At 40.4% G+C, this 16,145-nt stretch overlaps 1 protein-coding gene across 1 annotated transcript; it reads left to right on the top strand.

The window, feature by feature from the left end:
• Positions 1 to 8,032: 8,032 nt before the first annotated feature.
• On the top strand, positions 8,033 to 16,021 carry LOC137176603 (phospholipid phosphatase 3-like). Its single transcript, XM_067582596.1, has 7 exons — positions 8,033 to 8,235; positions 8,367 to 8,583; positions 11,067 to 11,224; positions 11,654 to 11,940; positions 12,028 to 12,085; positions 13,548 to 13,724; positions 13,823 to 16,021. The coding sequence occupies exons 2-7, from the start codon at positions 8,376 to 8,378 to the stop codon at positions 13,919 to 13,921; spliced, it is 987 nt and encodes a 328-aa protein (XP_067438697.1). The 5' UTR covers positions 8,033 to 8,235; positions 8,367 to 8,375; the 3' UTR covers positions 13,922 to 16,021.
• Positions 16,022 to 16,145: the final 124 nt, after the last annotated feature.

Genomic DNA, 16,145 nt, shown 5'->3' with positions numbered 1-16,145 from the left:
TACTACATGCAATTTTGCAGCACTGAGTTTGAGTGTGTGAGAGTGTGTGTGGAGGACCAGACGGAGCAGCGAGACAGAGCAGCTGCTCGCCCACAGACAGCTGCTGAGTGCGAGGGAGTTCTGGCGTAAAGAGCTTCTGGAGAAATAACATCCAGACAAACACGCGTCACTAGATAAAACTTTTGGGGGTTTTTTGGGCTTAGGTAGACTTTGTGTTGGACTTTGTGTTGTGGTGGGTGCTGGTTATTTGTTGACATTGGCAGACTCCATTTCTAAGCTAACATTAGCAAGTGTTACACTTTGTTGGCATTGTACCGGGAGAGAGGCAAGACACTTAGGAGCGTGCATAACTGTCACATCCTTTGGAAGGTCTCATTTTATTATTTCTTCACATTCTGTTGATAATTTTAGTTAATTTTTGAATTTTTTGTTTTTGAATAATCCTTAAATTTTTCATAAGCATTTCTATTGTACTGTGTATGTTACCTTAACCATTAGCAACAGGCTTGCTAGCCTAAAATGGTGGTGTATATAAACATCTCTATTTCAACCCATTACAGCAAAACTACTCAACATTGCACTATCTGTATGTAGGAACACAGAGGAAGCAAGCTTTGGCTTGCGTCATCCGCTCGACTGCAGGATTTATTCTGCAGCAGTTGCCTCTAGGGGGTTTTAGGTTCCTCCGGAGTGCCATGTGGCATGTAGTGACCACACTGACATGGAAGCAAGTAGAGTACAATGAAATTGGCATTTAATCACTATTTAAGACACAGTGAAATAAAATAAAAATATAGGGGTGTCTATTTTTTTAATGTATTTAACTTATTATAGCAATGAACTGTGCCATAGTCCAAATTACTTTTTAATGTCTTTTATGGATATATATGTCCTATATACACATTTCCTTACACATGTCTGTGGACTGTTGTTTATCAAAGTTTGTAGCAGTGCAGGCAACATACAGTGAGAGAGTACATTAAATTACCGATAAGATTCCAGCTGCAAATGCAGACCTGAATAAATGCATCTTTGGGTTGTAACTTTGTTCTATGTGAGCAGGGCTTACAGCATGTACCAACTGTCCTTTTGGGCCTTAGTGAATTTTACTTTAAGATTTAAGAAGTCAGTATGACTCTATCTATTAGTGTCACAGTGCAACTGATGTAATTACTGGTGAGGGCTTTCCCTCCAGCATGAGGTGGTGATCTCCATCAAGAGAGTTTACACCGGGAATTATGGTAATCAAAGACATTCTACTGCTGATCAAAACACGATCAGCTGATAGGATCTGCACAGTTTGCAATGACAGAAATATCAAGGGTATATTTGTGGTTCTTACTGAAAGGGAAGTGTTAAATAAAGACATAAGACAGGAAGTGACTGTCACTGGTAGAAGATATGTTTAGTTTACGGTCTCCTGACGCTAAATTCAAAACTGACAGTTCTCAATTAACGTGTCTTTTTCATGGAAATCACCGCTACAGCCAAAAAGCAGTACACACGTAGTATATTTATTTTAGCTCCATCTATGTATGTGGACTGAATTCAAATGTGAAAAAAGATGGATGATTGTCATATGACACATTATTACTCTGCAGTTGACAAGTCATTGTAGACCTCTTAATATAAATACAATGCTGTATGTAGATTCTTCATGTTTATTTCCTACATTCAGTTTCACCTGTTTTTCATCGTTAGATAGCCTGTTGTATTCATACTAATGCTTTCAAGAACCAATGCTGCAATGCTTCTGTGAGGAAGCAAATCACTGAGCAACTTGCTATCATCGCAACATTCTTGTCTGTGATTTAACCAAGGGCACTTGATATTTTAAAAATGATCTCCAAGTAAAAAAACAATATTTTGTTTTATTATGGCACTGAATATTTTTACTCTGAATGATAAAATATTATTTATTGTCTGTAAATAAAGTTTCTATAATCAAATAAAATGAACTCTTTTCATGCTTTTATGTGAACCACATATATGTCGCTCTGAAACATTTTCATCATCGTTAATGTCATTTGTTGCTGCGTTAAGCCAGAAATACATTTACAGTTGATCACGTAAAACATGCAGTGACTGCCACATTTTATAATTTCCAAAACTCACTGAAAAACTCATTCAACTCACCCCCCTTTGAGCAGTAATCCAAAATGCATTCAGTGTTACTCAAAATGTAATGAAAGATGTGCATCATTTAATGTTCTCGAAAACAAGGCATGTAACAATAAAATCCAGAGTACAGGACCAATCCTAAAAAATCATCTGCATAGAATGGATCAGACTGAGCAGGACTTGAACATGTGTCATATTTGTCCTGTGCAGAAGTAATATAATACATAATTTTGTGCAATCAAAAAATAATTCTATTTAAACATTAAATAATAAAACTCTCTGACTATATTGTTAAGGAAACACTGACATTAATAACAATGTGTCAGCACTGTTAATGGTAACGCATCTCTATAGATGTTTATATATACAGTATTTGTTCTTGTTTGATACATTTCAGGCTTCGATATATTGTAATGCCTGTTTGGCTGCAACTAAACTACAATGAGAAGTGCTGAAAAGTTTACCATTTATATTCTGTCAAGCAATGTCAAGAGACAAAAAGTGACTGAGTATATTTTCATACCCTCACTGAAGTACACACAACTACTGGTACTGATATTGTATAGTATTAGAAGTCTATGTGTATCTATACTTTTACTCCATTACATTTCAAAAGGTTAATGGTGAACTTTATAGTTCACTTCATATATAATTTTGATCAACCATCTACAATCTCCAATCCACACATAAATTTCAAGCAAATGGGCAATAGCTTAGTCCAGCCCTACTTCACTCAGCCTTCTGTCCCGTCCATACACCCGCCACTCTTCAGTGTTTACCCCACCTGCATTACTTAATACCTTGAACTGGGAATGACAAAAAGAACCCATGTTGGACTTAATTAGTTAAGTAGTGTTGGACAGTTTGATTGAAATCCCCTTATTCTCTTTTATACTGTTTTACTATGGTGTTAAAACTTTCTGTTAATTTTATCTAATTTCCATTTTCTGTTATTGCTACTGTTGCTGTCCAAGGGAGGGAGGGAAGAACTTCTCTTTGAATTTCCTCTCTTGAGGTGTCTTGCATGTTTTCCTCAGTTTTTGGGAGGAGTTATGTCATCTCCATGACTTAGAGAGCTTGAGTTGGGTAAGGAACCTTTTCTGTTGGAGGTCTATGATTTTGCACTACACAGATAAACTTGACTTCCTACTCCACATCTTGGTGTTCTCATGAGGTAATCTGATTTTATGACATGCTGACTGCAAAACCAAGCACTTCAGCAATTAAAACATCATGAGGCATGACAAGTGAAAAAAAACCAGTAAGTATGATGGGAAAAATGTGGGGACTCTTTCTGTGGGGGAGTGGTAAACAGAGACGGGGAAGTCAGTGTAAAACATAGAAAACGAGAAATTTAGTTTTACGAGTATGACAGCCTGTCAGTATAAGGTCATATGCTCCTGCAAGCCGAAAACCCATGTCTTCTGTTCCCTAATGAAACTAACCACACCATGCAAACATTAGTACGGCCATACACCCACACACACACACACATACACACATACACACATACATACATTCCTCAAAAGTTTCCATATTTTTTCAAAAAAAGGCACACCAGCAGCAAACCTGACCATTAGGAAGTACCTTCACTTTTTATGAAAATGGTGTAACAACAGAAAAGACAAAGATTGCAGGTGCTGTAGCCTTGTCTGTGTGTGTGTGTGTGTGTGTGGGGGGGGGGGGGGGGGGGGGGGGGGGCTTTGTTTTAGTTTGTCTGTATGGATAACTTACAGGTATATTGGTCTGCTGATGTCGTTCATAAGTCTGCTGGTAAAAAAAAACGCAACCGCTTTCCCAGGCCTTTGCTTTTCTGCCTTTCATCAGAGGAAGTGACATACGGCATTACTCAGCAGCAGTGCTGTAATGTGTCATATGGAAGAATGTTATCGATTCATCAACTCTAAGCTCCTTACTGAAGATGATGAAATGCGGAGAACAGAAATGATGTCATTTTTAATTGCTCATTATTTATAACTACAATTGTAAAGCTATAAATTTGCACACCAAAACACACGCACACAAACATATCCACACCCACACTCCCGTGGGTGGACACAGTTTTCATATCCATAGTTGGATTTTCTGTGGTCAGGATTACGTAGTGGCCTTTTTGACAAAAAAACACCATCGTGATGCGCTGGGTTTTCTCATACAAGGGAACTCATCGTATCTGTTTTCACTTCACACTTAGAAAAGTACAAGTACTCTCTCTCTCTCTCTCTCTCTCTCTCTCTCTCTCTCTCTCTCTCTCTCTCTCTCTGTCTCTCTCTTTCGCTCTCTCTCTCACTCTCTTTCTCTCTCATTCTCTCTCTCTCACTCTCTTTCTCTCTCACTCTCTTTCTCTCTTTCTCTCTCCTTCTCATGCTGTCTTTCTATTTACTTCTACAAACAGAAATCAAAACATGAATGCTGACCATCAACAAAGAAGACAAATGAAACCTCCCCTGACAGTGCTTTTGCTGCCACCTACAGCAGAGTCCATTTGCTCTAAATGCTCTGCGCTGAAACTGCAATTCCACACTGAAAACAGTGCAAATATATATATATATATATATATATATACTTATTAGAGTGAAATTACAAAACCTTCTCATACATTCATTCATACATTCATGGGGTCTTGTTTTTACCACACTATTCTGCTGAATAGAAGAACTTTTACAGATCCTATGACCTGAACATTTTTTTTACTTTTGTAACTCATTTCCCATATTGTTTATGAAAAACATACAGTATGAGCAAAAGCATCCTGAAATGAAAAAAACAAGAAAAGAAAATAATAGAATACAAAAAAGAAAAGAAAAGAAAAGAAAAGAAAAGAAAAGAAAAGAAAAGAAAGAAAAGACAAAAACACAGGTCTTAATAGTCAACAGGTTAATACTAAAAAGCAAATGATCTGTAATCTGTTTTCAACAAGCAATCACAGCAAGGTGGCAGTATAGCCTACTTACTTAATTCTCCTCCTCCTGGGGGACATAGTGCCACATTAGCTCCCTCCGTGGTAACATGTTGAGTTTCACCTCAAGTTAAGTTTGTCTTGGATACCGCGTAGCTAGATGAGTAGGTATCGATATAACACGCATTAAATAAAACTGGAGGAGCGTGTTGTTTTACATCTTCTGCTTTGTTTTACTCGTCTTCTTGTTTGTTGGATGGACTGTAATGGCGCCTTATTGTACACACCATTAGTATGCACATACATACATGTAAATGTGCTCTAAAAAGTTTGATATAAAACTTTTAAAATTTCTGCGGTTTCAAGTTTGTTTCATTCATGAACTCATGTTTCATTCCCAGTATAAATTCTTACTTGTACTTGACAGTTTGATGCTCTAATTTACTTGAGGGGGACACAAAACTAGTAAATAATGGCAACATGACCATGAAGTAATAATGCAGCAAACATCAAAATCTGCAATCTTCAAGATAAATTGGTTCGGATTCAGGGTGCTACTTTCCAATAAAGTGCCCTTTTGAAAAGGTTTTTATATTGTAATTAATGGTTGCCAGGCAACCAGTGGAAGTCAGTGCACCCAGATAAGAAACAGTCTGGCACATAGCTTAGCCAAGGGTAAAAAAAACAACTTGTCATTTTTACACTGTTTTTGTAAGGATTAAATAAACGAGATATAACTTGTTAATTTGTGAGGATTGTACTATCAGACAGAGTGAAGCTCGCAGTTTCCCCACAGGAAACCACAGGCCTTAATGACTACAGTTACGTCGCACTGACCTCTGTGGTAGTGAAGGCCTTTGCTGACCCACCTCAAAGCCATCACAGACCGACTCCTGAACCCCCTGCAGTTTTCCTACAGAGTCAACAGGTCTGTAGACGATGCAGTCAACATAGCCCTTCATTTCCAGCACCTGGACTCTTCAGGAACCTACACCAGGCTCCTGTTTGTGGACTTCAGCCATGCCTTCAACATGATCATCCCGGTTCTCCTACAGGACCAGCTCTCCCAGCCGAATGTACCTGACTCCACCTGCAGGTGGATCATTGACTTCCTGTCTGACAGGAAGCAGCACGTGAAGCTGAGGAAACATGTCTCTGAGTCCCAGACCATCAGCACCGATTCCCCTCAAGGCTACGACATTTCTCCACTTTTCTTATCCCTGTACACCAACAGCTGCACCACCAGTCATCAGTCCATCAAACTCCTGAAGTTAGCAGAAGACACCTCCCTCATTGGACTCATCTCTGGGGGGGGGGGGGGGTGAGACTGCCTACAGGCGGGAGGTTGACCATATGGTGAATTGGTGCAGACAAAACAACTTGGAGCTCACCGCTCTAAAGACATTGGAGATGGTTGTGGATTTCAGAAGGAACGTAGCCCCACCCGCCCCCATCACCCTGTGTGACTCCCAAGTTGACACTGTAGAGTCCTTCTGCTTCCTGGGAATCATCATCATCCAGGTCCTCAAGTGGGAGCTGAACATCAGCACCAAGAAGGCAGAGCAGAGGATTCTTACTTCCTGCAGCATCTGAAGAAGTTCAACCTGCCAAAGTCAGTAATGGTGCACTTTTACACCACCATCGCTGAGTCCATCCTCACCTCCTTCATCACCATCTGGTACGCTGCTGCAACTGCCAAGGACAAGACTACAGACTGCAGCGCATCATCTGCTGTGCTGAGAAGGTGATCAGCTGCAACCTGCCGACCCTCCTGGACCTGCATGCCTCCAACCAGAAGAACAGTTTCTTCTCAACTGCAGCTGCCTCATCAACAAGGCCCCCCACTGACACGGACTCTATCCCTCCCATCAACATGACACGTTATATTATCATACAATTTCATCATCTGCACACCTGTGAAACCATCACATTGAACAACGGCGTGTTAGATTAAAGCAATTATTTGTAATTTTACATTTGACTGATTTTACTGTTTCATACTGTGAACTTTTACACATTCCCGGTCGATATCTTGTACAATTCCACAGCTCTTCTCACTTAGAATATATTTTTACTATATTTATATCTCACATTTTAATTGTAAAATTTTTATTTATATAGTTATATCATTTATCTTTCGTGGAAGTGGTATTTTTTCTCTTTACCTTCTTTTTTTTTGACTGTTACGCACGACAACACCAAGGCAAATTCCTTGTATGTGTAAACCTACTTGGCAATAAACCTGTTTCTGATTCTGATTTGCATCCTTTGTGCTAAGCTAAGCTAACAGGCTGCTTGCTGTATAGCCTCATATTTATCGTACAGACATGAGAGTGGTATTGATCTCCTCATTTACTCTTGCAAGAAAGTGAATAAGCCTATTTCCAAAAACTATTCCTTGAATGGTTGATAAATTATTTAAATTATTTTTTTTAAGAACAAGGTGGGAATTGGTTGTAAAAAAAATCCCTTTTACTCTCTCTTATTTATTAACAACTTATTTAGCATCTATTACCAACATTTATAACTTCAGAAAGCACTGGCCAAATGGGTTTTTCACAACCTGGCAACCTTAAATTTGTTTTTGTAAATGCTTATAACAGATCTATATTGGTAATTTTTTAGCAACCAGTAATAAGCTGTTATAAAGGGTGCCTTACGGTATTAGAAAGTAGTACCACAACCAGACGGGTTGTGCAAATTGTTTAGCAGCTGATCCAAAGACAGCAAGGGTGGAAGTTAAAAAGGTCGGTATGTAGATTTACAGATAAAGCCTATGGAAACTAATCAGACGCTGGTTCATACATGCTTCACTGTGTGCAGTGAATCACAGTGACTGGAAATGCCTCCCGATTGGCATCCATCCTCACTATGACACATGGCTGATGATGCATTTGATAGCCTACACCTTGATCAAATAATTTGATAGGCGGAGGGAGAGAGAGAAAGAAAGAGAGAGAGAGAGAGAGAGAGAGAGAGAGAGAGAGAGAGAGAGAGAGAGAGAGAGAGAGAGAGATCTTATCCCTAATTGTCAGTTTCGCAACCAGTCTGGAGCTTTCCGCTTCACCGTGGCGCATTTCTTCAAGGTGACGGAACCTCTGCCACCTGTCAGGACAAGTCCTGCAGACAGTGTGATGACACTTAATATGCGTGAAAAAGACACCTCACTTTGACCGTGAGCAACGCGTGCAGCGGGGAGCACATTAAATACTGTGGTAACTTGTGAATGTTCCTCCAGTCTCTCCACAGCTTTGCACATGAGTAGAACTACTCCACGACTCAACTACTTGGGCGCTTCAAAGTTTCTGATGCCAACAAGTTCTTTTCTCCGATCTTCCACCCGCAGACAAACGTCATGTTGGATAAATTTGGACCGCAGACCGCCGGTGTGGTTGTCTCCAGCGCGGACCTCCAGCTCAAACTGACGGACAACAAGAGCAGCCTGGCCGCAGCAGGGATGGGGATGGAGAACGGCACTGGAAAGAAACTCATAGAGATAACTGGACCGGCTTTATCCAAAAGAAAGCTTCTGGTCGGTTTAGACCTGCTGTGCCTCTTCCTCGGTAAATATCCAAATCAAAAATACTTACTACTGTTATTTCAGCTGTTTAATGCATTGTTGTGTAGAGAGTAATCATACTTTACTGAAGCGTGGAGTGGACTTCAAGCACCTGTAAAATATCCAACAAAGTAGTCCTGCAATAAATTCACAGGCTGACAGTGAAGTTTACATTTTTAGTGTGGATTAAAGGTGTCAAATTTGAGGTCTTGTGGTGTAATAGCTGAAGGGCAACTGATGCTTATTCAGCCCTGAAAAGAAACTCTGACACTTTTTGCACTCAAATGAAGAATCAATTAATTGATTAGTCGATTGACAGATATTAAATATAGATATTGGGTATTTTTTTAAAAGCAAAAATACTAATTATTCTCTAGTTCCAACTTCTCAATTGTAAGGATTTGCTGCTTTTCTTTGTCTAACGTGATAGTAAAGTGAGGGGCATTTCACACCGTCGTTTTGCATTTTATGGGTCAAACAATCAATCGATTAATTGAAAAAAATCATTGGCAGATTAACTGACAATGATCGTTAATTGCAGCCCTTTATTTTTTCAAATAATACCAGTTTAACTAGATAACAGGTGAGATCCTCTACAAACATGTTCCTTCCTATTCAGGGTCTCTCTAGTGAGGGTTAACTTCTTGCACGTTGAGCTCTGTTCTGCTTTGTTTCCATTCCTTTTTATTTAGTCAACACAGACAGTCAGGAGATACATTCAGGATGATGATCAGGCATGTGGGCCTGCAAAATATGAGCAGCAAATTACAGTAACATCAGAAAAAAGAAAGAAAAAAAAAGGAAAAAAGAAAGTTTTTCAAGTTTTTTCTCTCTCTCTCTCTCTCTCCATCTGCATGTATCTCTGGCTCTCTTTCTCCACTCATGCGCGCTCTCGAGCTCTCCGTGCCAGCTGGTTCGTGCATTGCCCAGGGAATTCTACAGTTTCCATGACAACCTCCGGTTCTCAGGGTAGAGCCAGGCCGGGGGGAATTGTATTTGGTATAAATAAATAAATGCACGATCCATGAGTACTGTGTGTGTATGTGTGTGTGTTTGTTTGTGTGTGTAATGGTTGACCCTCCCTCCCATGGTCCTCATATGTGACAGGAGGGGGGTTATGTAATGCTGGCTAATTGGAAAAAGCTGGATGGAGAGGTAGTCTACATTAACAACTGATTGGACATGTGCAGAGGGAAGGGAGCCCTTCAAGAAGTCTCTCTCTTCACTGTGTGTGTGCAGGCATGCAAGACACGCACGCACACACATACACACAGAGTGGGAGAGAGAGAGAGAGGGAGAGAGACAAACAGAGACAGTGTGAGGCTGGTTCTGGCTCTGGTCCGCTGCGGCATTCGCTCTTTGTTTTGCAGGGAAGAGTTGAACTGAAGTCACAAACAACCCCCCTTTCTCTCCTCATCAACAGAAATGCAACCACACACACGGGCACACACATGCGCACTTCAAACTGGGTCTCTGTTGAGCTTTACTCTTCTATTTCCAGTCTCAATGGATTCAGCCTGTATTCAGCCAGGAAATGGGAGCTGCTGTTGCTTCTATGGGTTTCTTTGGTCCCTGTGGAGCAGTGCTGTGACCCTCACATTCCTAGCAGTTGTCTAACCAGTTAGGTTCTCCAGAGAAAAAGTCAGGGTTCCCACATTTATTTTTCTGTAAAACTACTCTTCGTTTGACCTTTCCTCCAGTTCCCCATGTCAAATTCCCTGTCAGTTTTCCCATCTGTTCCCTCCTGCTTTCCTTTTAAGTTTAGACCTCATTACTTTCATCTGTGTTTAAGGGGGTACTCTGTGTCTCTTGGTGTGTGACAGGAATGAAGAGTCAAGGGTCTGAGTATTTTTGCTAGTTTTTGGCAGTATTCTAGTTTTTGATTTGTTTTTTTACAATTTTTTTTTAATGTTATTCTTTCTTTTTGCATTTTGCATTTACCAAATATAAGATAAACAGTAACCAAAAATGATAGAAAGTATGTCCACATTTTTTGTTTTCCAATGACAACTTCTTTAGGGGAAGAAAATAAGATATTTGATCAAATACTGCCTTATTACCATTACTTACCCACTGACCGACCAACATTGCCATCCCTAGCTACGCTGCTAGTGTGGCTAAAAAGCATTTTGTAGAGAAACGTGTTTAGTTTTCCTTGAAGTATTTGTAAAAGTTTGGTTTTGGTACAGAACCACAGGTAATACCTGGCCCTTGTTGTGATCCGCAGCCCTTGTCTGCACACACAGATAACACCAAACATCACATGGCTACAAAATGGGAAAGCAGACAAGCATATTTTAGGTTGTAGTTTCCTCTCCAGCTCTTCTTCATCGCCCTTTCTCAACCTCCTGTTTTACTCCTCTTTTTTCCTCCCACACATCATCTCTAGTGGAATACCATACTCCCAGTGGGGATTATTGCGATATCAAATCATCAATTCTCTTTTGGTCTAATTCCATTCATCTCCCTCCTCCTCCTCCCCTGCAGCTTCCATCCCTTTCTTTGCATGTGAGCTGAAGACAGTGAGTCCATACAGAAGGGGCTTCATGTGCGGGGACCCCAGTATCACCTACCCCTACCTGCCCAGTGAGGCCATACCGGATGAACTGCTCATCGCTGGTGGCATCATCATCACCGGCCTTACAGTGAGTGCTAATCAACGCTGTCATAGCAGTCAGTCAGCTCACATTCATTTTTTTCAAATCCTACATTGAGTCTGTATTAACATTTTCTGTAATCTGCTGGTTTGGCAATCTCAGCGTCAAGGAAGGCCAAAATTGCTCTTTCCAAAATAGTGAAAGTCAGCAGTAAAATTCTAGGTGTCCAGCAAAGTAACCTCACTGACCTGTACAACAGACAGGTAGTGCAGAAGGTTAAATCCATCCTATCAGTCAGTGCCCACCCCCTTCACTCTCAGTTTCAGATCCTACCCTCTGGCTACCCCCTCCGCCCCTGATTATATCTTCTTGTATCTATGTCTTACTGCAACACCAATTGCCCTCCGGGGACAAATATAGTTGAAAGTCGAAGTGACTCCAGCTTGTAATGGCTTGATTATGTGTGTCCACTTCCAGATCGCCCTCGGGGAGTGTTACCGGGTGCGTTACCGCGCCGTAAGCTCCAAGGCCTTTGTCAGGAACCTGTATGTGTCCTGTCTGTACAAGGAGCTGGGCTGCTTCCTGTTCGGCTGCTGTGTTGGCCAATCACTGACCAACATGGCCAAGCTGAGCGTCGGCCGGCTGCGGCCACACTTCCTATCTGTGTGTGGTGTCACCTACGCGTCGCTCAACTGCACGCCAGGGACCTACGTTGCAACAGTGAGCTGCCACCAGCGCGACCACCGGTTAGAGGAGGAGGCCAGGTGTGTATGCGTGTCTGTGTGTTTATGTATTCATGCCGTGTATTGTGATTTTGTTCTGTTATTCTAAATACATCTCCAATTTTTTAGGAAGTCCTTCTTCTCTGGTCACGCGTCCTTCGCGATGTACACAATGCTCTATTTAGCTGTGAGTATATTACCATTACCTCTATGTATGGATGTACTGTATCTATCTATCTATCTGTCTGTGTATCTATCCAACAAACACTGGCAAACACCAGTTACTGCCTCTCCAATTTCCAATTAACCCCTCTCTGTAAAGTACAGAGAGAGAATTAACGGAACAGGGACCCATCATCAGCCCAGTAAGCAGCAAAAAGTGAGAGAATGAAAGGAGAGGGGGAGAAAGAAAAGGAGTGAAAGGAGAAATGGGACACACAGAGACAGCTTTGTTCTGCTGTGGGAGGAGTGTGACCTTGCGTCGCTGCCTCACTGCTCTCCTCTATTGTTGACTGTGTGTGTGTAAGCTCCTGCATTTCTATGTGTTTATCAAAGCCTATGTGTGTGTACATGCAGCATATGTACAGTATACGTATGTGTGCCTGTGTGTAATTTTGGTTTGCTTGTTCATTATTATTTCTCTCAAATGTTGCCATGTTCAGTGTTACTAGAGAGGGAAGATGTAAAACAACAAATCAGTGTAATGAGTACTGCATATTTGAGATACTGGATCTTATGAATTTGGAGTGAAATAGTGTCTATATTTGAATTTTATTGCTTTTATAATATAATGTTTTAATACTTTTTAATACATCTAGTCTTCTAGCCAGTATTCTAATACTGGCTGAACTGACTGCAGTTAATTTATCAGTGAGAACCGTATTTAATAAAAAAGAGAGACTGAGCAACTGATTTTGAGTATGAGATTATTCAATTAAACAGGCAAGTAATATGAAGTTTGCACCAGTAGGAAATTAAAACAAATCTAACCCTAAAAACAAGATGTCTTACTTAAAGGACCAGTGTGTAGAATTTAGTGGCATCTAGTGGTGAGGTTGCAGATTGCAACCAATTGAATACGCCTCACTTTCCCCTTCCAAACATGAAGGAGAACCTACGGTGGCCGCAAAACTTGCAAAAAACGTGAAAGGCCCTCTCTAGAGCCAGTGTTTGGTTTGTCTGTTCTGGGCTACTGTAGCATATTTCAGATTCGGGCTTGAACATGTACAGATGTATTTGAGAAGTTTACATTTCAAATAAAGAACAAGAAAAAGGAGCAAAATCTGACCACTACTGTTTATTTATGTGGCCTCTGGAGCTGGCCAATCAGAACAGAAAGGGCTCCTTGGGAGGGGGGCTTTAAAGAGACACAAGCTAAAACGGCCTTAGAGGCTCAGAACTGAGGGGCTGCATAAAGGGCCAGTGTAAGATAAACAAGGAGTTTTTTGAACATGTACGCATATCAAAGATATTCCAGTAGAGCCCCAGATTAAAAATATAGACCTGGAAATGTGCATGATATGTCCCCTTTAAATGTTTCAAATGACCATTCTATGAATTGGGTTGAATGCAAATATCTCAGTCATGATTTCACTGATGCTGACCCTTTTGATCTATTAACTAATGCCATGTTTGTCTCTGTCATGTAGTTTTACCTGCAGGCGCGGTTGACATGGCGTGGGGCTCGGCTGCTGAGGCCTGCGATCCAGTTCTTCCTGGTTCTGCTGGCAGTCTACACAGGTCTGACCCGCATCTCAGACTACAGGCACCACCCGTCCGACGTGCTAACTGGTTACATACAGGGAGCCTTCACTGCTTACTGGGTGGTCAGTATACCTTGCTTTCTCCTTTTTGTGCATGAGTGCATGTCCACATCTCTGTTTAAGTCTTAAGGTGGGCGTTTGTTTGTCTCTATGTCCCTCAGGCCTTCCACATCTCGTCCATGTTTAAAAGCTCCAGCTCAGATCTGTCTCCTACTCCAACTTTGGACAGCCCCTTGTCACCCAATCATACTGTCTGTTAAATGTCATATCCACCAACCCCTGCCAGCATGGACCAACATCCACCTGCCTGTAGTCTTGCATGGATAGACAAGAGATTTGAACAATGTGAGACCATTTCCTGTGAAGTCAAACCACATACCTCAGTATTTGGACAGAGTCTGAGAGAGCGAGGGGGACAGTAGAGATTGTGTGATACTGAATGTGGCCCAAAAGAGAAAACAAATGAACCGAGAGAAAGGAAGACTGAGGGAACTGAAAGTGATACGGGCTCGGCTTGAGTGTTGTGTAAGCAGCTTGTGCACTCGACCCTTTGACCCTCGCTTGTGATACTTACCTGTGAGATGAGACGACTGAATTGTGACCACACAGAAACCACTACCACTATAAATGTCACCTGTAAATATATACAGATTTTTATACAACTCAAATGATACTGTAAAAGCACTTTTTGATTTCCATTTTAGTATTATTAATTACCACTTTGTAATGATTTGTAGGATGTAATCTATTTTATACAAATGTGCTGTAGCTGTTTGTTTTTTTTTTACATAAAACAAGTGAATGTAATGGTGTTGAAGGAAAGTGTGTACCAGTAGATGTGTTTGGGTGTGTCCGTCCGTCTGTGTGCAGTGTGTCAGATATGTAGTTTATTGATCAGAGAATGACTATGAGAATGTCCATACAGTAGATATAATCCATGTTAGAAGAGATGCTACTAGTTTTTTATAATGCTATGTATGTTGCTAGGCTACTTACCAGTCCAAGAGCACACAGATCATTAAAGAAAAAGGTTTAAGTAGAGTTTGTCACAGTTTTTCTAAAATTCTAACACTCATTCTCATTTTGAGAATAAAAATTTTGGATGTTATTACTTTTAAAAGATTAATACTGTACATCCTGTATGAGTTTGATAGTTTAATAGTTTAATAGATTGCTTTTGGCCACTTTTGGGGGTTGCCCAACAAGCTTTTATTGACATTACCACCATATTAACTTCAAGTCCAATGTTCACTCTCCTTTCAGCTCTGTTTTGTTCACCCTCATCTCCTGAGAAAAAAATATTTGGCTGTTTAGCTGCTAAATGCTCCGCTTTGTTCACCAGCTAACTTTGTCTGTCTGCTGTTTGGTGCTGGGCGGGTAGCGTACTGTGAGTTTTTTTTTTTGCTGTAAACAGCTTCCTGCTGTAGCTGGAAACAAAGTGGTTGATGAGAATGGTGAGACAAAACCAAAACAGTATAGCTGCAGGCTGTGAAACCAAAAACAATTAGCTGAAAGGTGTTAAAACGCTCTGTAGACGTGATGGGAAATGCAGAGTCGGCTGATAAACTGCTGTTGGTTTGTTACTATGAGCAACCACTTGCAAAACTAGGTCACTTGACCTACTGTCATATTGATTAGGGCAGCTTTAAGTAAATAGCTCAAGGCAAAGCAGCTTTGGTCATATTTATTACGGGTAATTCAAATTTTTCATTTTTGTCTACACAACTGCAGTTAATTCCTAATGATTTACTAAAATTAAGTTTAATAATTCAAGAAATACATGGACTTCTTTCTCTTTCTGTCCTGTGTTTACTGCTGAACTGAACTGAACTTTCTGCTCTTTTGAATGTGTACATTCTTTGTTTTCTAAGTTGGGTTTTTTTGTATTAGTTATCATTACAAAGGCCATATACTCAATTCATCTAAAGTGAAATATGCTTTTCCTCCGTCCCCAGTGGTGAAGTGCTCACAGTAGAATAATACTTTTGTCTTGCACTCATAATTATACTGAAGTTAAAGTAGAGAAGTACTATCAGCAACATGTAGTCAAAGTATCAAAAGTAGAAGTACTCATTATGCAGCTTATGGCCCCTGTATGAGTTATATTGTTGTGCATAATATCATTGTATTACCAATACTGATGCATAAATGTGTAAGAAACATGTTAATGTTGTAGCCGGTTGACGTGGGGCATTTTTGTTACTTTATGTACTGTTAGTCTGTAACAATGCTTTTTTATAAACTGATCATGTTTTAATGTAAAAGGTAATTTTAAAGTATTTAGTGGATATATTTCCCTCTGAAATGTAGCAGACTAGACAAATAAAGATGCTGAAAATGGAAATTCCCTTTGTGTGAGTAGTTAAATTGCACTGCTGTCTGTAAAGTCAGTCTGGCTCCTGTCTAATTCAGTTTTTCTCTTCATTATACAACTCATCAGTCTCTCTACATCCTCCTTTTCTACTGTAGATATAGTTCTTCCTT

The sequence above is a fragment of the Thunnus thynnus genome, chromosome 3, assembly GCF_963924715.1.
Source record: "Thunnus thynnus chromosome 3, fThuThy2.1, whole genome shotgun sequence".
NCBI classification, from domain to species: domain Eukaryota; kingdom Metazoa; phylum Chordata; class Actinopteri; order Scombriformes; family Scombridae; genus Thunnus; species Thunnus thynnus.
The sequence above is the reverse complement of the archived record's forward strand: the minus strand, read 5'-3'. Positions and strand labels throughout refer to the sequence as shown.

What these genes read in the sequence shown, in the direction of transcription:
- LOC137176603 (XM_067582596.1), top strand. Translation starts at nt 8,376, where the DNA reads ATGTTGGATAAATTTGGACCGCAGACCGCCGGTGTGGTTGTCTCCAGC. An exon ending in TCATCATCACCGGCCTTACA is followed by an intron (nt 11,225 to 11,653) that starts GTGAGTGCTAAT and finishes GTCCACTTCCAG; the next exon opens with ATCGCCCTCGGGGAGTGTTA. An exon ending in ACACAATGCTCTATTTAGCT is followed by an intron (nt 12,086 to 13,547) that starts GTGAGTATATTA and finishes TCTGTCATGTAG; the next exon opens with TTTTACCTGCAGGCGCGGTT.